This window comes from Octopus sinensis, linkage group LG29 (assembly GCF_006345805.1).
Source record: "Octopus sinensis linkage group LG29, ASM634580v1, whole genome shotgun sequence".
Taxonomy (NCBI): domain Eukaryota; kingdom Metazoa; phylum Mollusca; class Cephalopoda; order Octopoda; family Octopodidae; genus Octopus; species Octopus sinensis.
Window position 1 is genome coordinate 6,296,407 of NC_043025.1, and position 23,365 is coordinate 6,319,771.

The window sequence follows — 23,365 nt, forward strand, 5'->3', positions numbered from 1 at the left end:
CTTATATAATAGCGAAAAAAATGCATTAAAATGGGGGAAAATGATGGTAAATTTTTTTTAAATTGTAGACTCATCGTAGACGCGCGCTAATACCCAGAAGGGCTCGATATGAATCACGACTATAAGATACCCGGTTTTGGTTAAACTGCACCGCAAAATGTGGGAGTAGTTAGGAATCTAAATCGTAGGAGACAGACACTCACACAACCTCACTTTTATATATAAAGATTTACTGTATAATATAAGGTCATTTGGCTGCTATTTCTAGCCGCTCAAACAGTCACCCAGCATACGTCCTGTTTAATTTCTGCAAGGGAGATAATTGGAAACGTTTTGAATAATAAGCCAGTCGGAGTTATCTCTCTTAACCTCCATTACCGCGAATCGTTGAATGATGGCAGCATTCGACCAGAAGTTGCAGGCGGTTTTGTGGCTGGCAGAGCTGAAATCAACGGAGGCTGTGAGAGTTAAATGGACGGAGAAGTACGCAGAAGAACCGCCAACAGATCAGATGCTTTTAACGTGGAAAAAGAATTTCCAGGCTACGGAAAATATCCACTCGAACGGAGATGTGGGAACATCCCCACCAAAAAGACCGCGACAAGACTTTGAGAAGACGACGAACCTTGAGGACGAAGCTGGGTTTAAATTCAGTCTGGAAACCACTTTGGAAGATATGTGAGTATTGAAGCTTTTATACTGTTCTGTTCGGTTCAGTAACTGGGTGGTGGCCATGCTGGGGCACTGCCTTCAAAGAGACTAACACCGGTTTAGCAAGCTGTGTTGAACAAGCACAAAACACGTTCCCTCATATATATAACGGATATAAATATATATACATGTGTGTATATATATGTATATATATATATGTGTGCATATATACTCTTTACTCTTTTACTTGTTTCAGTCATTTGGCTGCGGCCATGCTGGAGCACCGCCTTTAGTCGAGCAAATCGACCCCGGGACTTATTCTTTTGTAAGCCCAGTACTTATTCTAACAGTCTCTTTTTGCCAAACCGCTAAGTGACGGGGACGTAAACACACCAGCATCGATTGTCAAGCAATGCTACGGGGACAAACACAGACACACACACTCATACATATATACGACGGGCTTCTTTCAGTTTCCGTCTACCAAATCCGCTCTCAAGTCATTGGTCGGCCCGGGGCTATAGTAGAAAACACTTGCCCAAGGTGTCACACGGAACCATGTGGTTGGTAAACAAGCTACTTACCACACAGCCACGCCTGCGCCTATGTATATATATATATATATTATATTATATTTATATTATTGGTTTATGTCTATCACTGTTTGAGTTGCCTAATAGTGGTTTTATCTCTAATTTATATATATATATATATGTGTGTGTGTGTGGTGGAGGTAAAGAATACGCACACCACCCGTTTTCGGCGTAACCCTAACCCCAAGGCCATCTCATTCCTTTGAAAGGCTCTCTGCAACTAATCCCTTCAATCAAAATTCATAAGCTATACACCTTTTATTCGTAGCTATATTTTACTTTATTCTATCTAAAGTTCAATATTTCATGTTATTTTAGGATAAGAATGTCTTTAAAAGTACAAGTTATGAATTTATTTAGGTTAATATAGGGCTGGAACTATCGGGCGATCTTTCGTCTCTAGTAGACCTTTCCGTCGATTTCCGTAAAAAACTTCTTTTTTTTTTACATATGGGCTTGCGGGAACTTTTGAAGTATTATACATACATATATACACATACACCGAGTAAAAAATTTCAGTTATCTCTTTCTTTCACACATTACTCTGTCTCTTCACACACACTAACAGAAGCACTTCACTTACACAACATACTGTCTGTCTCCCACACCCCATCAAACACACACACACACACATGTACATCAATGCTTCACATGCACGGTAACTTCAAAAGAACTTCCCTCGTCATACAATCGCTTTCTCTTAGTCTCTTGGTAAGGAAGGCCAACATTTAATAGGGTTGAATAATTTATTTGATGGACTCACAAATTTGCTAATCCGCTCAATGCCAGCGAACAACCAAACATAAACATTTTAATTAGAATTACAATCTGTAAATGGAATTAACTGATTATACGTATGACAGCCGTTAAGACGATTGCAACGAATACAAAAAAAGTGCGGGAGACCGGGTCGGGCCCTCCTCCGTTTTCTGCAGAAAGAATGCATTTCCGATAGCTTACCGGGTCAACTTAGACGATTGCACCCGAAAAAACCTTGGAGACAAAAATTATTTAGTACCGAAATCGAGTCTTGTGTGAAACTAACTATCTATCTATCTGTGTGTGTCTATCTGTCTGTCTATCTATCTATCTATCTATCTATCTATCTATCTATCTATCTATCTATCTATCTATCTATCTATCTATCTATATCTATCTATCTGTGTCTGTCTATCTATCTATTATCTATCTATCTATCTATCTATCTATCTATCTATCTATCTATCTATCTGTGTCTGTCTATCTATCTATTATCTATCTATCTATCTATCTATCTATCTATCTATCTATCTGTGTCTGTCTATCTATCTATTATCTATCTATCTATCTATCTATCTATCTATCTATCTGTGTCTGTCTATCTATCTATTATCTATCTATCTATCTATCTATCTATCTATCTATCTCTATCTATCTATCTATCTATCTGTCTGTCTGTCTATCTATCTATCTATCTATCTTCTATCTATCTATCTATCTATCTATCTATCTATCTGTGTCTGTCTATCTATCTATTATCTATCTATCTATCTATCTATCTATCTATCTATCTATCTATCTATCTGTGTCTGTCTATCTATCTATTATCTATCTATCTATCTATCTATCTATCTATTATCTATCTATCTATCTGTGTCTGTCTATCTATCTATTATCTATCTATCTATCTATATCTATCTATCTATCTATCTGTGTCTGTCTATCTATCTATTATCTATCTATCTATCTATCTATCTATCTATCTATCTATCTATCTATCTATCTGTGTCTGTCTATCTATCTATCTATCTATCTATCTATCTATCTATCTGTGTCTGTCTATCTATCTATCTATCTATCTATCTATCTATTTATCTATCTATCTATCTATCTATCTATCTGTGTCTGTCTATCTATCTATCTATCTATCTATCTATCTATCTATCTATCTGTGTCTGTCTATCTATCTATCTATCTATCTATTATCTATCTATCTATCTATCTATCTATCTATCTATCTGTGTCTGTCTATCTATCTATCTATCTATCTATCTATCTATCTATCTATCTATCTATCTATCTATCTGTGTCTGTCTATCTATTTATCTGTGTGTGTGTGTGTCTATCTGTGTGTGTGTGTCTATCTGTCTGTCTATCTATCTGTGTGTGTGTCTATCTGTCTATCTATCTGTGTGTGTGTCTCTCTCTGTCTGTCTATCTATCTGTCTGTCTGTCTATTTGTGTGTGAGTCTATCTTTCTGTCTATATACACTCATACATAAACATATAACCTATATATACAAACAAACACACCCATACACAGACTTTTATATAGTTTCCGTCTATCTGCTCTAGCCAAAGCATTGGTCAGGGCTTGGGGGGTCTATAGTAGAAAATAACCGGAGAACTTTAAATCTTTGTGCTAAAACTGTTTTGAAACTATTTGTGGGGAAGAAAGAAAAAAAAGAATCAAAGACGTTCTAGCTGTGACCTTCTCTGTTAAGTTCTTAGTCAGCCCCGTAATTAAAGCACTGAGGTCGTGACCATCGTGTCAATATGTGTTCATCATCATCATCATTTAACGTCCGCTTCCCATGCTGGCATGGGTTGGACGATTCAACTGGGGTCTGGGAAGCCAGGAGGCTGCACCAGGCCCAGTCTGATCTGGCAGTGTTTCTACAGCTGGATGCCCTTCCTAATGCCAACAACTCCATGAGTATAGTGGGTGCTTTTTACGTGCCACCAGCACAGGTGCCAGACGGGGCTGGCAGACGGCCACGATCGGATGGTGCTTTTTACGTGCAACCAGCACGGGGACCAGACGAAGCTGGCAACGGCCACGGTCGGATGGTGTTGTATATTTATAACTACTTTATGTATCCGTTCTTTTTCATGACATTAAGTAAGGTGTTAATTGAGGGCACTTTAGTTGTTATATGTAAGAAGAGTTAGTTTGCCATATTTTTTCTTTCAATTTTTGAGTTTTTCTTACATTTCATATTTTCCCGCGTGAATTACATGACAGTAAATCCCAGCACTTGAAATACCGAAACGAAAACGATAGTGGCCACTGCTGTTGGAATTTAAATGGATTAATGCAGGGGTCGGAGAACTTTTTTTAACCAATTACCCCAAAATATATTTATTTACGGTGATGTTACCCCCTTCATTTGAAAGGAAGAAAATCATAGATTCTTTGAATTCGAAAGGTTCATTGACTCTATTTATATGGAGAATACAATCTATCATCATCATCATCATCATCATCATCGTTTAACGTCCGCTTTCCATGCTAGCATGGGTTGAACGGTTCAACTGGGGTCTGGCAAGCCCGAAGGCTACATCAGGCCAGTCAGATCTGGCAGTGTTTCTACAGCTGGATGCCCTTCCTAACGCCAACCACTCCGAGAGTGTAGTGGGTGATTTTATGTGCCACCGACACAGGTGCCAGACGAGGCTGGCTGACGGCCACACTCGGATGGTGTTTTTTATGTGCCACCGACACAGGTGCCAGACGAGGCTGGCAGACGGCCACGCTCGGATGGTGTTTTTTATGTGCCACCGACACAGGTGCCAGACGAGGCTGGCGAACGGCTACGATCGGATGTTGTTTGTTACGTGATATATAAAGATGAGAATGCGTATCTGTGTGTGTGAATCCCTAAAACTCGAGAATTACCCAACTGATTTCATTCACATGCCTTACGGTCTGTGCAACGTCATAGGCCCCAAAAATTTTCAACGTTGTACCTAATGCGAGCCCACAGTAATCTCTTACACTAATTCGGGATTACATGTCAAATGTGAAACAATAATATCTCTCTATTGCAATGTGAGATACTTTCACTATTATAGTGAAATTATTACCTCAGATATATATATATATAGGCGCAGGAGTGGCTGTGTGGTAAGTAGCTTGCTAACCAACCACATGGTTCCAGGTTCAGTCCCACTGCGTGGCACCTTGGGCAAGTGTCTTCTGCTATAGCCCCGGGCCGACCAATGCCTTGTGAGTGGATTTGGTAGACGGAAACTGAAAGAAGCCTGTCGTATATGTGTATGTATATATATGTATGTGTGTGTCTGTGTTTGTCCCCCTAGTATTGCTTGACAACCGATGCTGGTGTGTTTATGTCCCCGTTACTTAGCGGTTCGGCGAAAGAGACCGATAGAATAAGTACTGGGCTTACAAAGAATAAGCCCCGGGGTCGATTTGCTCGACTAAAGGCGGTGCTCCAGCATGGCCGCAGTCCAATGACTGAAACAAGTAAAAGAGTATATGCATACATACATATTTGGCATAAACACTCCACCACTATTACTAATAACTGTTGGGAACCCTTTCAGACCTGTCCTACATTCGAACCGGAATCTCAAAAACATTGTCCCCTTACATCTCATTCTCATTTCATTCCCACCTCAGGGAAATAAAACTTAGTTTTCACTACGGGACAATGGAAGATGGTAACATATTTACCACATGACCCCAAAAGGATGAAAGGCGAAGTCAACCTCGGCGGAATTTGAACTCAGAACGTAGTGGCAGATGAAATAGCGCTGGGCGAAATGCTTAGCGGTATTTCGTCTGCCGCTACGTTCTGAGTTCAAATTCCGCCGAGGTCGACTTTGCCTTTCATCCTTTCGGGGTCGATAAATTAAGTACCAGTTACGCACTGGGGTCGATATAATCAACTTAATCTGTTTGTCTGTCCTTGTTTGTCCTCTCTGTGTTTAGCCCCCTGTGGGTAGTAAAGAAATAGATATTTACCACATGCTACATTCTCAAGTGAAGTATATTGTCATCCACCTTCACCTCTAACCTTCCTAGCATACGGAGAGTTCAAACAACCCCATATCACTATAGCGCCACTGATACCTTCATCCTTCTAGCTGTCTGCTTTCTTATAAATGCGACAGAATTCATTTCCCGCCAAATAACATCCTGAATGCAATTCATAATCACTCTGTCCTTTTCTCTTGTCTTCTCTTTCACAACATTGCTCTATCAAAGCAATCGGGACCCCCTTCAATCATGACACTGACCATGGGATTGCACCTAGAAACTTAGCCTCCCAGGCACAAGTCAGAGCAAGGTGGTTTATGGAAGACCAGCAGTCGCCCATGCATACCGGCCTCCCCTCTCCACACCACCGATGTTATCTAAGGGAAAAGCAAAGGGGCCGATACAGCTTGGCACCAGTGACATTGCAACTCACTTTTACAGATGAGTGAACTGGAGCAACGTGAAATAAAGTGTCTTGCTCAAGAACACAACACGCAGCCCGGTCCAGGATTCGAACTCACAACCTCACGATCATAAGCTCAACGCTCTAACCACTGAGCCATGTGCCTTCACATCAAAGCAATACTGATCAACTAAAGCACATTCATTCATTTTCCTGATTTCGGTACGTAACCTTTCTCCTTTGTAAATTGTGACAATATGAAACATTTCACTGCTATTTCTACCACACACTGCTACCACGTAATGGCTTCTCGCGAATACCTGTTCAGTGGTAGCATGACGTGTTACAAATACCAACCAAGTCGGTCAATGTTTGCAAGTACACCTGCATATCAACTCCAAACACTTTTCTTTCTTTTCCAGCGGATTCATATGTTTTCCATCACGGACATTCCAATTATGCAAAAATAATACCTTTCATTTTCAATTCCCTGTCCCTACTCCTAATTTTTACATTTTCACTTCTTTCAAAATAATTCCATACTTCTTCCCTAATGCAGGTGCCAAGAAATCTTTTACATTTCTTCAGTCAATTTCTTACATTTTCAATTCTTTTCAATTTCCTACATTAAGAATAGGGGAACAGGGTACTTGATACCAAGCAAAAACACTCCCACTTCTTTCAGTTTTCCTAATGCGGGTGCCAAGCAATCTTTTACATTTCTTCAGGCAATTTCTTACATTAAGAATAGGGGAACAGGGTACTTGATACCGAGCGAAAACACTCCCACTTCTTTCAGTTTTCCTAATGCGGGTGCCAAGCAATCTTTTACATTTCTTCAGGCAATTTCTTACATTAAGAATAGGGAAACAGGGTACTTGATACCGAGCGAAAACACTCCCACTTCTTTCAGTTTTCCTAATGCGGGTGCCAAGCAATCTTTTACATTTCTTCAGGCAATTTCTTACATTAAGAATAGGGGAACAGGGTACTTGATACCGAGCGAAAACACTCCCACTTCTTTCAGTTTTCCTAATGCGGGTGCCAAGCAATCTTTTACATTTCTTCAGGCAATTTCTTACATTAAGAATAGGGGAACAGGGTACTTGATACCGAGCGAAAACACTCCCACTTCTTTCAGTTTTCCTAATGCGGGTGCCAAGCAATCTTTTACATTTCTTCAGGCAATTTCTTACATTAAGAATAGGGGAACAGGGTACTTGATACCGAGCAAAAACACTCCCACTTCTTTCAGTTTTCCTAATGCGGGTGCCAAGCAATCTTTTACATTTCTTCAGGCAATTTCTTACATTAAGAATAGGGGAACAGGGTACTTGATACCGAGCAAAAACACTCTCACTTCTTTCAGTTTTCCTTACTGAAATGCATGCCAATGCATGCATTAAAATTTCATGTGTCTGTTTTTGCTTCTTCTTTAATGTGGACCTGCAGACCTACCAACTTACCTTTAACCATTCCTACACTCACATGCGCATCAACGGCAATTTCTGCCCCACCAGCACCCCTAAACAAACCTAAGCAACTCATCCACTTGCTCTTTCATTAACCCTTTTGTTACCTAACCCTAACCCTGGCTGAAACAGGCCCTGGCTCTGTAGTACAAATGTCTTGTTTTCATAAGTTTTGAATTAAAATCTTCCACCAAACCTTAGTCACAATTAATGCTCCTAACACTAGCTGAATGATAACTTAGTTATTTTACTAAATTCTTTGCTATATTTAAAATTAATTGAAAGAAACACAGAGCATCTCAACAGAAATACGGTAACAAAAGGGTTCAAGTCACCATGATATTTTTAACCCTTTTGATACCAACTTGGTTGAAACCACCCCTGGCTCTGTAGTACAAATGTCTTGTTTTCATAAGTTTTGAATTAAAATCTTCAACCAAACCTTAGTCACAATTTATGTTCCTAACACTAGCTGAATGATAACTAAGTTATTTTACTAAATTCTTTATTATCTTTAAAGTAATTGAAAGAAACACAGAGCATCTCAACAGAAATACAGTAACAAAAGGGTTAACCCTTTCTCTATCCAATCTATACGACAGAGCAGCCATACATTGACAAACAACACCCAAAATTCATGTCCACACAAACGACAACATTCCCAACACAATTCATAAACAATTTCTCCTTTGCTCTTACCATTTCCCTCGCCTTGCCTTTCACAGTGCGTCCATGCTGCCAACAAAGCACGCGGAGTTCTGTTCTTGATTTGACGGTCATTCGGAATGCTCACAGCAGCCATATTCCTACCGCTCTATGTCACACTGGTGAGACCCATATTGGAGTACGGGATTCAAGCCTCTTCTCCTTATCTCCTCAAAGACATACAGCATCTCGAAAGAGTCCAGAAGCTGGCTACCCGCATGGTTCTTGGTCTCAAGAATTTGTCTGATGAAGAAAGGCTGAAGACGCTCGACCTTTATTCTCTAGAAAAACGCCGCTGCCGTGGTGATCTCATTCTTGGTCACAACATCATAAGTGGAAAGTGTAACCTTTCGAAAGAGCTGTTCTTCACTCCTGCTCCAGAGCGTCGGCTGTGGGGTCATTCCGAAAAGCTCTACCTGCGACGATTTCATCTCAATCGAAGGAGAGGAGCTTTCTCCGTCCGGGTTGCGGATCCGTGGAACAAGCTGCCAGACGAGATAGTGAAGATGCCGACGACCGCTTTGTTCAAAGCCTCCCTGGACCTCAAGTGGCCTGAACTCTTTACATGAACACCCTCCCTGTACATAACTCCATGTCCCCCTACATGGCCTTGCTTTTTGAGCCAAAAAATTAACTAACTAACTAACAACTGTTTCCATTCTCATTTTCATGTCCTAACACTAACATCATCTGATTTCACACATTTACCGTTCTATTACCTTTTCATTATTACCACAGCACTTGCAAGTTTTCAACTGCTCTACAGTTGCATGCTAACCCTTCAAATAATATTTCATACTCCACAGTGTATCTCACTGCATTTCATCATGCTTCTTTTAGATCATGCCCCGAAGGAAGGCTTCTTCAATTGGACGCAAAACTGCAAGATCCTCAGCAAGGAGGGCCAATGAATCGTCAGTGGAAACTGACATTAGACAATCCCAAAATGCTGAACATACAGCCACTTCAAGAGCACTCCAAACAGATCACTAGGGTACACTTCGACGAACTGTTGATGTTGCCTCAACTGCTGCTGCATGAGCTGCAGAGAAGAAAAACGAATGCGCTCAGGAATGCAGCCAGCCTGGCTGCTGCGCGAGCTTCCCACACCTTACAACAGAGGTATACCATTTCTGCAGACTTCCATTCAACAAAGAGCTCATAGACGAGGATTTTCAACGCCACGATGGTTATTAAAGGCTTTCCACTGCAACCCTAACCTTCGTTATGATTGCCACCCAGATATGAACATTGGAGATATGTCCATCATTTGCTCTTTCTGCAAAGCTAAGAAGTGGTCAAGAGAAACTCCTGCGATGTGTTGTGCTAATGGAAAAGTTAACCCCACTCCACTGCAGGATCCACCACAGCTCTTAAAGTCACTCTACGCTGGCACAACTACAGAGTCGAAACATTTCCTGAATAACATCTGGAAGTACAATTGTGCATTCCATATGACATCTTTCGGCGCTAATGTTGTTCAAGAAAGCGGGTTTATGCCAACTTTCAAAGTGCAGGGACAGATTTACCATTGGATAGGATCGCTCCAACCTGCTGAAAATCAAGATCCTCAATTTTTTTAACTGTACTTTGTAGGTAATTTACATGAACAGGCCACCCGACGAAACCCCATTTCCATTGGTACTAACTTTCACTTGATAATGCAACTGCACAACTGCAAGACCTTTTGCACCAGGAAAACAGCTATGTATGCAGCTTCAAGTATACCTTGGAAACAGAAGATTCATTAAATTTTAATGTTGTCATTGATGCCCAGAAAAGACCATCCAGGGAACATGCAGGCCGTTACAATGCACCCACATGCAATGAAATGTCTGTACCCCTTCACGGTGAACAGCACAATCCCAGAGACATTGTCCTCAGCCGACGTGACACCACCCTCCAACGAAATAGTGAAACACACCGATTATACGATTCACTCCAATACCCACTTCTGTTTGTTAACGGTGAGGATGGCTACCACATCGATATAGCACTGCAAGATCCCCCAATTTGTAATGAACATCTCAACAAGCCAATGTCCTGCATGGACTTCTACTCATACTTCCACTTCGCCAATGACACCCTGCCATTCAACAGCTTGCAGTGCACCTGGAAAACGGTCAAAGAGTGTACTTCACCGATGCTAATGCTTCTCTGTTGTCAGAGGAACCAAGGGATAGCACACTCACTGCATTCTTCAAGCTTTGTCAAGTGTATCCATTCGCTCAAACTTTGCTGTATCCACAGATTCCATCGTACTACACTTGGAATGGAAAAAAAAATGGGCCCCACGGAAAGCAGGTCAAAATGTTCATGGATACCCTGGCATTAAGTTTCACACTTGCCTTGGGCGAGTATACACAGTGCATCCCACTCAACAAGAGTGCTTCTACCTCCGTCTACTACTGCATGAGGTCAGAGCGCCAACGTCTTTCCAGGCCCTAAAAACCGTTCTTGGACATGTCTGCACAACATACAGAGAAGCCTGCTATCGACAAGGTCTGTTAGAAGATGGTGCACAATGGGATGCAACTTTGGGAGAGGCTGCTTTATCAGAATCACCTCAAAGTCTCAGGGTCACTATTTGCAGTATTACTACAAACATGTGAGCTGTATGATTCTGCCACTCTATGGCTCAAATACAGAGACAACCCGGCTGAAGACTTTCGGTGCCAAGCTCAACTGCTCTATCCTGACATGGAGGGTATCAGCAATGAAGTCTATAACAAAACTCTCATTGACATTGAAGGCAGAATTACTAAACTGGGTGGAAATGAATTGTCCCCGTATGGCCTGCCGCAAACATTCAGGTCAGGGTCAAATAGCCTTCCCACTGCTGTCATTCGTGAAACAACCTACGACACTCAAGCGCTTTCAAAGTTCATTGTTGAAAATGAGCCTAAATTACTTCTGGACCAGCTGCAGGCCTACAGAACTATTCTTAACAGTGCATGCCAATGCGAGGGACAAATCTTCTTCCTCGATGCTCCTGGAGGGACAGGAAAAGCATTTATTACAAAGCTTCTCCTTGCAGAAGTTAGGTAGCATCAGGACGTTGCAGTAGCTGTAGCATCCTCTGGCATTGCAGCTACTTTGTTACCCGGTGGCAGGACAGCACACTCAACGTTTAAACTTCCTCTCAATTTAGCAGCATCCGAGATGCCTTCATGCAACATCAACAGAAGCTCAGATCAGGGGCAAGTACTTAAAATGTGTCATCTAATTGTCTGGGATGAGTGCACCATGGCTCACAAGGGAGCTTTGGAAACATTAGATAGAGCCCTGAAAGACATCCGAGACTGTCAGGCTCCAATGGGAGGTGTAACGCTTCTGTTGTCAGGTGATTTCAGGTAAACTTTCCCTGTCGTTCCGAAAGGCACTAGAGCTGATGAAGTTCAAGCATGCCTAAAGTTCTCTACCCTGTGGCATCATATTACGATCCTCAGTCCTACCACTAATATGAGAGCTTAGCTACATGGCAACCAAATGTCCATAAAGGTTGCACAGGACATTTTGACACTTGGTGAAGGCAGGATGCCTCTCGATGCTGCAGGACAAATGGAAGTGTAGCCATTTTCCTTTGTTGTTAATTCCGTAGATGAGCTCAAACAAAAAGTCTTTCCCAACTTCACAGAAAACTACTAAAATCACAATTGGCTGTGCAAAAGAGCAATATTACGAGGGGCGTTCAATAAGTAATGCCCCTGACCCACTTCCCATAGGAGTAGAGCAACGAAACTTGGCACAGTTATTAGTCTTTTTCTACATAGGAACCACCCAGAGTTACGCATTTCTCCCATCGTTTGCTGCGGCTCTGGAGACCGTTTTTGTAGAAGAACCCAGCTTGGTCCTCCAACCTGAACGTGACTTCAGAAATCAAGGCTGCATCATCTGGGAAACGCTTTCCTTTCAAAAACAACTTCATGATTGGGAAGAGGTAAAAATCAGAGGGTGCAAGGGGAGGAGTTCATAGCTGCACGCCTGTGCTTCTGATCTGGCGACAAGCGAGTTGTGGACCGGAGCGTTGTCCTGCAGGAGGAGGATGCCTTTGCTGATCTTGCCCTGCCTCTTGATTTTGATAACTTCTCTTAATTTCCTCAAAACGTCGCTGTTAACAAAATTAATCAACAGCTAATGCATTCTCTTCCCGGCACTATACACACTTACAAGTCTGTTGATACAATTCCCGATATAAATGAAATTGTGAACTATCCTCTTGAATTTCTCAATTCATTGGAGCCTCCTGAACTACCTCCGCACATATTAGCACTTAAAGTTGGAACTCCTGTAATGCTACTCCGCAATCTGGAACCACCAAGACTTTGCAATGGAACACGACTGGTGATAAAGAAAACGATGTCACACGTTATCGAGGCAATAATTTTTTCTGGATGTGGAAAAGGTGATGACTTCTTTATTCCAAGAATTCCTCTCGCTCCATCAGACGACTGCAATTCCTCCTTCGTGTCAGCTTTGCCATGTCCATTAACAAATCTCAGTGTCAAACCCTCTCAGTAGCTGGTCTTCTCTTGGAAGAGCCCTGCTTCTCGCATGGACAACTGTATGTTGGGTGCTCAAGAATGGAAAGCGAAAGAAGCCTCTTTGTATATGCTCCACAAGGAACATTGTTTACGATGAGGTGTTATAATCACAACAGCCAGGAGGTATGTACATGGTCCCCTTCTTTTTACCAAACTTCATGTACTTTCATGCATTTATATTGATATACATATGTGTGTGTGTGTGTATCATGAGAGCCTCCTCTGGCCCCTGTGCCGGTGGCACGTAAAAAACACCCACTACACTCACAAAGTGGTTGGCATTAGGAAGGGCATCCAGCTGTAGAAACATTGCCAGATCAGACCAGACTGGAGCCTGGTGCATCCTCCTGGCTTCCCAGACCCCGGTCGAACTGTCCAACCCATGCTAGCATGGAAAACGGATGTTAAATGATGGTGATGGCTTTTTTTTTTTTTTGCCGGTGACACGTAAAAGCACCATCCGTTCGTGGCCGTTTGCCAGCTTTGTCTGACACCTGTGCGGGTGACACGTAAAAAGCACCCACTACACTCACGGAGTGGTTGGCGTTAGAAAGGGCATCCAGCCGTAGAAACACTGCCAGATCTGACTGGGCCTGATGAAGCCTTCCAGCTTCACAGACCCCAGTTGAACCGTCCAATCCATGCTAGCATGGAGAACGGACGCTAAATGATGATGATGATGATGATGATATATATATATATATACTTTATTTAAAGCAGCAGAAAATTCAACAAAACCTGTTACTCTGAGTTTCCCGTTGCCGTTCATCGGACAGTTTTTCAAGCAAAAGAAGCCGCTTCTAGCAAAAACTGTCCGACGAACGGCAACGGGAAACTCAGAGTAACAGGTTTTGTTGAATTTTCTGCTGCTTTAAATAAAGCATATTACTCTACCACTGGTATTTGAGTACTCTTTTTTCCACCTTGTTTCACATTTATGTGTTTACTCCGGTATATATATATATATATATATATATATATATATTCTATTCTAGCAAAAACTGTCCGACGAACCGGAACGTGAAACTCAGAGTAACAGGTTTTGTTGAATTTTTTGCTGCTTTAAATAAAGCATATTACTCTACCACGGGTATTTGAGTACTCTTTTTTCCACCTTGTTTCACATTTATGTGTTTACTCCGGTATATATATATATATATATATTCTATTCTAGCAAAAACTGTCCGACGAACGGAAACGTGAAACTCAGAGTAACAGGTTTTGTTGAATTTTCTGCTGCTTTAAATAAAGTATATTGCTCTACCACTGGTATTTGAGTACTCTTTCTTCCACCTTGTTTCACATTTATGTGTTTACTCCGGTATATATATATATATATATATATATATATATACACACACACATTGCTTGACAACTAATGTTGGTATCTTTATGTCTTCATAAATTAGCAGCTTCACAAAAGAGACTGGATAGAAGGAGTACTTGGGGGTCAATTCATTTGACTAAAGGCAAAGCTCCACTAACGCCTCACTCAAATATTTTAAACAAGTAAAAGTTCCATTTTGTAGACATCAGGGGCGTGCACTCTCAGCTATGCGCTGCATGCCTTCTTTGTTTCAAAGAAAATACGTCCAGTTGTTTTAGAAATATTGTCTCCCCTTCGTACATCTGCTTTGATAAATGCTTTTAGAAGATCGCATGATACACACTCCCTCTCTGTCTGTATTAGTTTGTCCTTCCTTCCTCTCTCTCTCTCTCTTAGTGGCTCGATAAATTTATCGCTTGTCATGTGTTGGGAAGACCGCATGAGACCCCCTCTCTCTCTCTCTTTGTTAGTTTGTCCCTCCTTCCTCTCTCTCTTAGTGACTTATTTAAAAGATATGCTAGGAGGAATGGTCACCCCCTTCTCTCTCAGTGATTCGAGAAATTCAGATATTTGAATAAATTTAAATACCTGTCAAATGGTGGTTTGGGTTTCAGTTCCTTCCCGGTCTAAAAATGATTTTTTTTTTGTTATTAACTGGAATTGATTTAAATATCTTTATTTTTTTACCCCTTAACATTGTTACTGCTTTGTCTGTGAAAAGGTGGTTTGGGTTTCAATTCCTTCCCAGTCTAAAAAAGTTTTTTTCGAGAATTCTATCTTTGAATCATTTTGGAATCCATTTTGTTTTTTTGTTTTTCTAGTTAATTATAATTAATTTTTGTTTATTTTCAGATCATTAAAATGGGATGTCAAGTTAAGAAAAACGAGCATTTTCAACACCTGCTTCTTTTTGCTTTTAATCAAGGTTCTAAGGGTGCAAAAGCTGCTTGCTACATTTGTGCCGTGTATGGAGTGGGTGCCATAGCTGAAAGAACTGCACCCAACACCAGAGCAGAAGACACCTCCGCTAGAGGAATAGGGGCCGAAAGTGGACGTGGTTCCTCCTGATGATGTCTTGAGCTAACTGGATCCTATAAAGGAGCTGTTGTGGTAGCAGACCACGAAGCACGGTTGTAATTCCTCCTTTAACTCACCCCCACCACTCCACTGCTCTTGAAATTCCTTTATCTGCAAGGACATCCAAACAGATCCCTAATTTGGGAGAGCAAACAAACAGAGATACATAAAACCATTTTCTGTGATCGGTTATTGATCTTCAGCTAGGATAGGTTTAAATATCTCATTTTTTCACTCTATTTCTGTGGTTTGGGTTTCAATTCCTTCCCAGTCAAAAAGTAATTTTTTTTTTTTGTTATTAACTGAAATAAATTGAAATATCTTTATTTTTACCCATAAACATTGTTGCTGCTTTGTCTGTTAAATGGTGGTTGGGTTTCAATTCCTTCCCAGTCAAGTAATTTTTTTTTTGTTATTAACTGAAATAAATGAAATATCTTTCTTTTTACCCCTAAACATTGTTGCTGCTTTGTCTGTTAAATGGTGGTTTGGGTTTCAATTCCTTCCCAGTCAAAAAGTAATTTTTTTTTTTTGTTATTAACTGAAATAAATTGAAATATCTTTCTTTTTACCCATAAACATTGTTGCTGCTTTGTCTGTTAAATGGTGGTTTGGGTTTCAATTCCTTCCCAGTCAAAAAGTAATTTTTTTTTTTGTTATTAACTGAAATAAATTGAAATATCTTTATTTTTACCCATAAACATTGTTGCTGCTTTGTCTGTTAAATGGTGGTTTGGGTTTCAATTCCTTCCCAGTCAAAAAGTAATTTTTTTTTTGTTATTAACTGAAATAAATTGAAATATCTTTTTTTTACCCCTTAACATTGTTGCTGTTTTGTCTGTTAAATGGTGGTTTGGGTTTCAATTCCTTCCCAGTCAAAAAGTAATTTTTTTTTGTCATTAACTGAAATAAATTGAAATATCTTTTTTTTACCCCTAAACATTGTTGCTGTTTTGTCTGTTAAATGGTGGTTTGGGTTTCAATTCCTTCCCAGTCAAAAAGTAATTTTTTTTTTTGTTATTAACTGAAATAAATTGAAATATCTTTATTTTCCCCTTAACATTGTTGTTGCTTTGTCTGTTAAATGGTGGTTTGGGTTTCAATTCCTACCCAGTCTAAAAATTATTTTCTTGTTATTAAGTGAAGTATTATGATTATAGACTAGTGGCTAGAGATGGTCACAACTGGAGTGTCGTTAATTATAATTGGTCTGGTAGAGTAGAACTAATCTGGAGTAAACAATGAAGCATAGTGTGTGTGTGTGAAAAATGGGTCTCATAGTTACCAAATCTTTTCATTAGGCACAAAAATTTAAATATCTTTATTTTTTTTTTTACCCCTTAACATTGTTGCTGCTTTGTCTGTTAAATGGTGGTTAGGGTTTCAAATCCTTTTCAGTCTAAAAATTTTTTTTTTTATTAACTGAAATTGGTCTGGTGGAGTAGAACTGATCTGGAGTAAACAATGAAGCATAGTGTGTGTGTGTGTGTGTGTGTGTGAAAAATGGGTCTCAAGACAGCCTTGCCATAGTTACCAAATTTTTTCATTAGGCACAAAAATTTTAATAAATTTAAATATCTTTATTTTTTTTTACCCTTTAACATTGTTGCTGCTCTGTCTGTTCAATAGTGGTTTGGGTTTCAATGTCTTCCCAGTCTAAAAGTAATTTTATTTTGGTGGTCTGGGTTTCAATGTCTTCCCAGTCTAAAAGTAATTTTATTTTGGTGGTCTGGTTTCAATGTCTTCCCAGTCTAAAAGTAATTTTATTTTGGTGGTCTGGGTTTCAATGTCTTCCCAGTCTAAAAGTAATTTTTTTTTGGTGGTTTGGGTTTCAATGTCTTCCCAGTCTAAAAGTATTTTATTTTGGTGGTCTGGTTTCAATGTCTTCCCAGTCTAAAAGTAATTTTATTTTGGTGGTCTGGGTTTCAATGTCTTCCCAGTCTAAAAGTAATTTTTTTTGGTGGTTTGGGTTTCAATGTCTTCCCAGTCTAAAAGTAATTTTATTTTGGTGGTCTGGGTTTCAATGTCTTCCCAGTCTAAAAGTAATTTTTTTTTGGTGGTTTGGGTTTCAATGTCTTCCCAGTCTAAAAGTAATTTTATTTTGGTGGTCTGGGTTTCAATGTCTTCCCAGTCTAAAAGTAATTTTATTTTGGTGGTCTGGGTTTCAATGTCTTCCCAGTCTAAAAGTAATTTTTTTTTGGTGGTTTGGGTTTCAATGTCTTCCCAGTCTAAAAGTAATTTTATTTTGGTGGTCTGGGTTTCAATGTCTTCCCAGTCTAAAAGTAATTTTATTTTGGTGGTCTGGGTTTCAATGTCTTCCCAGTCTAAAACTAATTTTTTTTTTGTTATTTACTGAAATAGATTTAAATATCTGAATTTTCCCATTAATTTTGTAGCAGTTTCGGTGGCCTAGTAGGTAAGGTGCTAGAAGTAGTGGCATAATAATGGTTGAGGTTTCAAACCTCTGCCGGGAAATTCATTTTTTTCCACTAGAGACAAAAAAAGTGAAAAATCTTGATTTCCCGGCAGAGGTTTGAAACCTCAACCATTATTATGCCACTACTTCTAGCACCTTACCTACTAGGCCACCGAAACTGCTACAAAATTAAAGGGAAAATTCAGATATTTAAATCTATTTCAGTAAATAACAAAAAAAAATTACTTTTAGACTGGGAAGACATTGAAACCCAAACCACTTTTGAACAGACAAAGGCTGCCTCAAGACCCATTTTTCTCACACACACATACATACACACTATGCTTCGTTGTTTACTCCAGATCAGTTCTACTCCACCAGACCAATTTCAGTTAATAAAAAAAAAAATTTTTAGACTGAGAAGGATTTGAAACCCTAACCACCATTTAACAGACAAAGCAGCAACAATGTTAAGGGGTAAAAAAAAAAAAAAAAAAGATATTTAAATTTTTGTGCCTAATGAAAAGATTTGGTAACTATGGCAAGGCTGTCTTGAGACCCAATTTTCGCACACACACACATACACACACACTATGCTTCATTGTTTACTCCAGATTAGTTCTACTCTACCAGACCAATTATAATTAACGACACTCCAGTTGTGACCATCTCTAGCCACTTGTCTATAATCATAATACTTCACTTAATAACAAGAAAATAATTTTTAGACTGGGAAGGAATTGAAACCCAAACCAACATTTAACAGACAAAGCAACAACAATGTTAAGGGGAAAATAAAGATATTTCAATTTATTTCAGTTAATAACAAAAAAAAAAAATTACTTTTTGACTGGGAAGGAATTGAAACCCAAACCACCATTTAACAGACAAAGCAACAACAATGTTAAGGGGAAAATAAAGATATTTCAATTTATTTCAGTTAATAACAAAAAAAAAAAATTACTTTTTGACTGGGAAGGAATTGAAACCCAAACCACCATTTAACAGACAAAACAGCAACAATGTTTAGGGGTAAAAAAAAAGATATTTCAATTTATTTCAGTTAATAACAAAAAAAAAAAATTACTTTTTGACTGGGAAGGAATTGAAACCCAAACCACAGAAATAGAGTGAAAAAATGAGATATTTAAACCCATCCTAGCTGAAGATCAATAACCAATCACAGAAAAAGGTTTTACGTATCTCTGTTTGTTTGCTCTCCCAAATTAGGGATCTGTTTGGATGTCCTTGCAGATAAAGGAATTTCAAGAGCAGTGGAGTGGTGGGGGTGAGTTAAAGGAGGAATTACAACCGTGCTTCGTGGTCTGCTACCACAACAGCTCCTTTATAGGATCCAGTTAGCTCAAGACATCATCAGGAGGAACCACGTCCACTTTCGGCCCCTATTCCTCTAGCGGAGGTGTCTTCTGCTCTGGTGTTGGGTGCAGTTCTTTCAGCTATGGCACCCACTCCATACACGGCACAAATGTAGCAAGCAGCTTTTGCACCCTTAGAACCTTGATTAAAAGCAAAAAGAAGCAGGTGTTGAAAATGCTCGTTTTTCTTAACTTGACATCCCATTTTAATGATCTGAAAATAAACAAAAATTAATTATAATTAACTAGAAAAACAAAAAAACAAAATGGATTCCAAAATGATTCAAAGATAGAATTCTCGAAAAAAACTGTATTCCAAAATTTAAAAACGCAATAAATTCCAAAATTTAAAGAGCCTTAGTTGCCAACCCAATATATGTATATAATATAATATAATAAAATCTCAGAGGTGTTGACTTCTGCCGCAACAGTTTTGAGAGGCTTTTTACAATGTTGAATTTTCGCTATCTTTCATTGTGCGTGTATTCATGTATGTGGAGGTGCAATGGTTAGGGCAGCGGACTCGCGGTTTCGATTCCCAGACTGGGCGTTGTGAGTGTTTATTGAGCGAAAACACCTAAAAAAGCTCCACAAGGCTCCGGCAGGGGATGGTGGTGATCCCTGGTGTACTCTTTCACCACAACTCTCTCTCTCTCTTACTTCCTGTTTCTGTTGTACCTGTATTTCAAAGGGCCGGCCATGTCACTCTCTGTGTCACGCTGAATCTCCTCGAGAACTACGTTAAGGGTACACGTATATATATAAGCTGTTAGTATATATATAAGCTGCTTATCATAAATCACTTTTCCAACTCTCTAACTTCTTTCCAGTCGCCAGAAACAGGAAGACTTCTGCACGGAACGAAACTGGGCCCAGTATCACACACCACGAAATATCTTGTTGGCACTGGTTGGAGAAGTCGGAGAACTCGCTGAAATATTGTAAGTTGGTTTACGTTTATCCAAGATTTCAAAGTCAAAACTGTAGGTTCTTATGCTGTGTCTGTACCATCTTTATTTCCATGGTGACATAAATTGGAAGGGGTCATCACGGTTCTGGTCAGTTTCATTTAGTTACTCCTCTGAATGAATGGTCAGAGTGAAAAGACCCTACTCTTTACTCTTTTACTTGTTTCAGTCATTCGACTGCGGCCATGCTGGAGCACCGCCTTTTAGTCGATCAAATCAACCCCGGGACTTATTCTTTGTAAGCCCAGTACTTATTCTATCGGTCTCTTTTGCTGAACCGCTAAGTGACAGGGACGTAAACACACTAGCATCAGTTGTCAAGCAATGAGGCAGTGTTTAATTTCAAAAAGAGCCATCTGTGTATTGTACACTTGCAGTTTTTGTCCAGAAATAACATCACTTGTTTTTTCTGTGTCTCTTTCTGTGGAAGAGCATAGGCTCGAAACAAAAGACTTTTTCTATTCCTGAGATTTATACTAATACATCTGTTTTGTACACTACCTGTCTTCGTCTTTTGTTTTTTTCATAAACTCTCCCTATATATATATATATATATATATATATATATATATGTGTGTGTGTGTGTGTGTGTGTGTGTGTGTGTGTACATGTTTTTATGTCTATTTTCTCCTGTTTTCAGTCAGTGGAAGGGTGAAGTGAAACAAGGACTTCCAGGTAGGTTCCCCACCAAAGTTTCTTGCTACTTGAAATATTATACAGACAGAAAGAGGGTGGGGTGCTAGTGAAAAGTACGGGTTTGATAGGTCTGTAATTCTACAGATATCCTCATGCTTCTATACGTATTTGTAGCTCAGCAACTTTAACCTCTCTCTTTCATCTTAGTTGTCTCCATCATTGGACTGTGGCCATGCTGGAGCACTGCATCAACCTCGGTACTTATTTTTAAGTACTCTATTGGTAGGTTTTGCTAAACTGCTAAGTCATGGGATGTAAACAAACCAATAAGACCTGTCCCCTATAACAGAATTATTAATGTTCCCTCTTTTCCAGCTGAAGAGGTTTTTGCCTTGAAGAACCCTCATTCCAGTCCACTTCAAAGGCACCAGTGTTGGTACCATGTAAAAAGTACCTGGCACATGGTAAAGTGGTTGATGTTAGGAAGGGCATCCGGCTGTAGAAACCAAACCCAATCAGGTTGGAACCTGGTACAGCTCTGGTCAAACCATCCAACCCATGCCAGCATGGAAAACAGACCAGAGACTAATGCTGTTTCAATCTTAATTTATATTCTTTTTTTCTCTCTTTTACTTGTTTCAGTCATTTGACTGCGGCCATGCTGGAGCACCGCCTTTAATCGAGCAACTCGACCCCAGGTCTTATTCTTTAGTAAGCCCAGTACTTATTCTATCGGTCTCTTTTGCCGAACTGCTAAGTAACGGGGGACATAAACACACTAGCATCGGTTGTCAAGCACTGTTAGGGGGACAGACACACATATATATATATATATATATATATACGACGGGCTTCTTTCAGTTTCTATCTACCATATCCACTCACAAGGCTTTGGTCGGCCCGAGACTATAATAGAAGATACTTACCCAAGGTGCCACGCAGTGGGACTGAACCCAGAACCATGTGGTTGGTAAACAAGCCACTCCTGCGCCTATATTATGATGGGAATTCAAAAATTATTCACACTTTTACCATAACATACCTTTATCATTGTCACACTACCTTAGGTACATGGGTGCTTATCGTTGACCTCATACTTATTTCATTTTTATTTCAGAATTTTCTGAACGTGAAAAGGAACATGTAGGTGAGGAAATGAGTGATGTTTTAATATATTTGATTCGGTTAGCCGACCGATGTAGGGTTGACCTTCCAAGCGCTGCTCTGCGTAAATTCCAGAAGAACGCAAAGAAATATCCTGCAGACAGAGTCTTTGGCAAAAGTAACAAATATACAGACTATACAGACCAACTTGTTAAAGAAATTTGAAGAATTAGTAGCAGAAAATAAAAAAAAAAAAACAAGAAACAAAACATCTTTTGTTGATATTTGTTTATCTCTATGAATCAGGTGTGTAATTTTAAATAATAAATACATACAGAAATACAGATTTATATACATGTAGACATATACAACAACAACATACATACATACATACATATGTGCGTAGAGATATATATATATATATATATATATAAACACACATTTTTTTTTTTTGTGTATGTATGTATACAGAAAGTGGTGAAAACAAATGTGTAGAATTTGCAAACGGGAAATCAAACTGAAGTGTGTAAAAATCATGTCAGTATAATGAAAAAAATATACAAGAAATAATTAGAACTAACGATGCACACACACACACACACGCATGTACATATATTTATAGATGTGTGTATGTTTGGCTATATAGATTTTCTGTTTAATATGTTTACTTAAAACATGTAGACAAACACACACACATGTATCACACAAAACATATTTACATATGTGTGTATAGTTACGTATATATATAGTAGATTAAGCACCTAAATGTGAAACAAGGTATACATACACACAGACATGCTTACAATATATATATATATATATATATATATACAAACATGTCAGTGTATGTATGTATGTATATATATATATATATATATATATATATATACTTGTGCTTGCATGACTGTATGTATGTATATATATCTATGCTTGTAACATAACATGGTACACACACACTCACACACACAATCTAAGTAATGAGTGACATACAGGTATGATGAGAGAAAAATATCATTAAAACACTTCTATGTCAATCAAGAAACCAATGTGTAGATTATACACCAGTGTGTATACAGCAACTGTATGTATATACACCCATGTGTACACAGTAGTGCTAGGGGGGGGGGGTTAATCAATTTCACACGCACACACAGAAATACCGAAACACACTTGTATATGTATGTGTGTATGTCAATGGTATGCATACATACATCCGTATAAAGTTATACACATCTGTATGTGTATATATTGTTCACATTCATGCACGCACACACACACATCTATCTCTTATTTTTATGTGTGTATGTATATATACACAGCTGACTTTGCTA

The 23,365-nt window shown here is 39.2% G+C and overlaps 1 protein-coding gene across 1 annotated transcript; it reads left to right on the forward strand.

Annotated features, from left to right (window-relative positions):
* Positions 1-354: 354 nt before the first annotated feature.
* Positions 355-22,303, forward strand: LOC115226079 (dCTP pyrophosphatase 1-like). Its single transcript, XM_029797054.2, has 4 exons — positions 355-678; positions 20,157-20,267; positions 20,935-20,969; positions 22,048-22,303. The coding sequence occupies exons 1-4, from the start codon at positions 392-394 to the stop codon at positions 22,257-22,259; spliced, it is 645 nt and encodes a 214-aa protein (XP_029652914.1). The 5' UTR covers positions 355-391; the 3' UTR covers positions 22,260-22,303.
* Positions 22,304-23,365: the final 1,062 nt, after the last annotated feature.

Excerpts from the sequence above, each read along its gene's own strand:
- LOC115226079 (XM_029797054.2), top strand. The coding sequence starts at position 392 with ATGATGGCAGCATTCGACCAGAAGTTGCAGGCGGTTTTGTGGCTGGCA. Across the intron at positions 20,268-20,934 it reads GGAGAACTCGCTGAAATATT|TCAGTGGAAGGGTGAAGTGA; the intron begins GTAAGTTGGTTT and ends TCCTGTTTTCAG. Across the intron at positions 20,970-22,047 it reads AGTGAAACAAGGACTTCCAG|AATTTTCTGAACGTGAAAAG; the intron begins GTAGGTTCCCCA and ends TTTTTATTTCAG.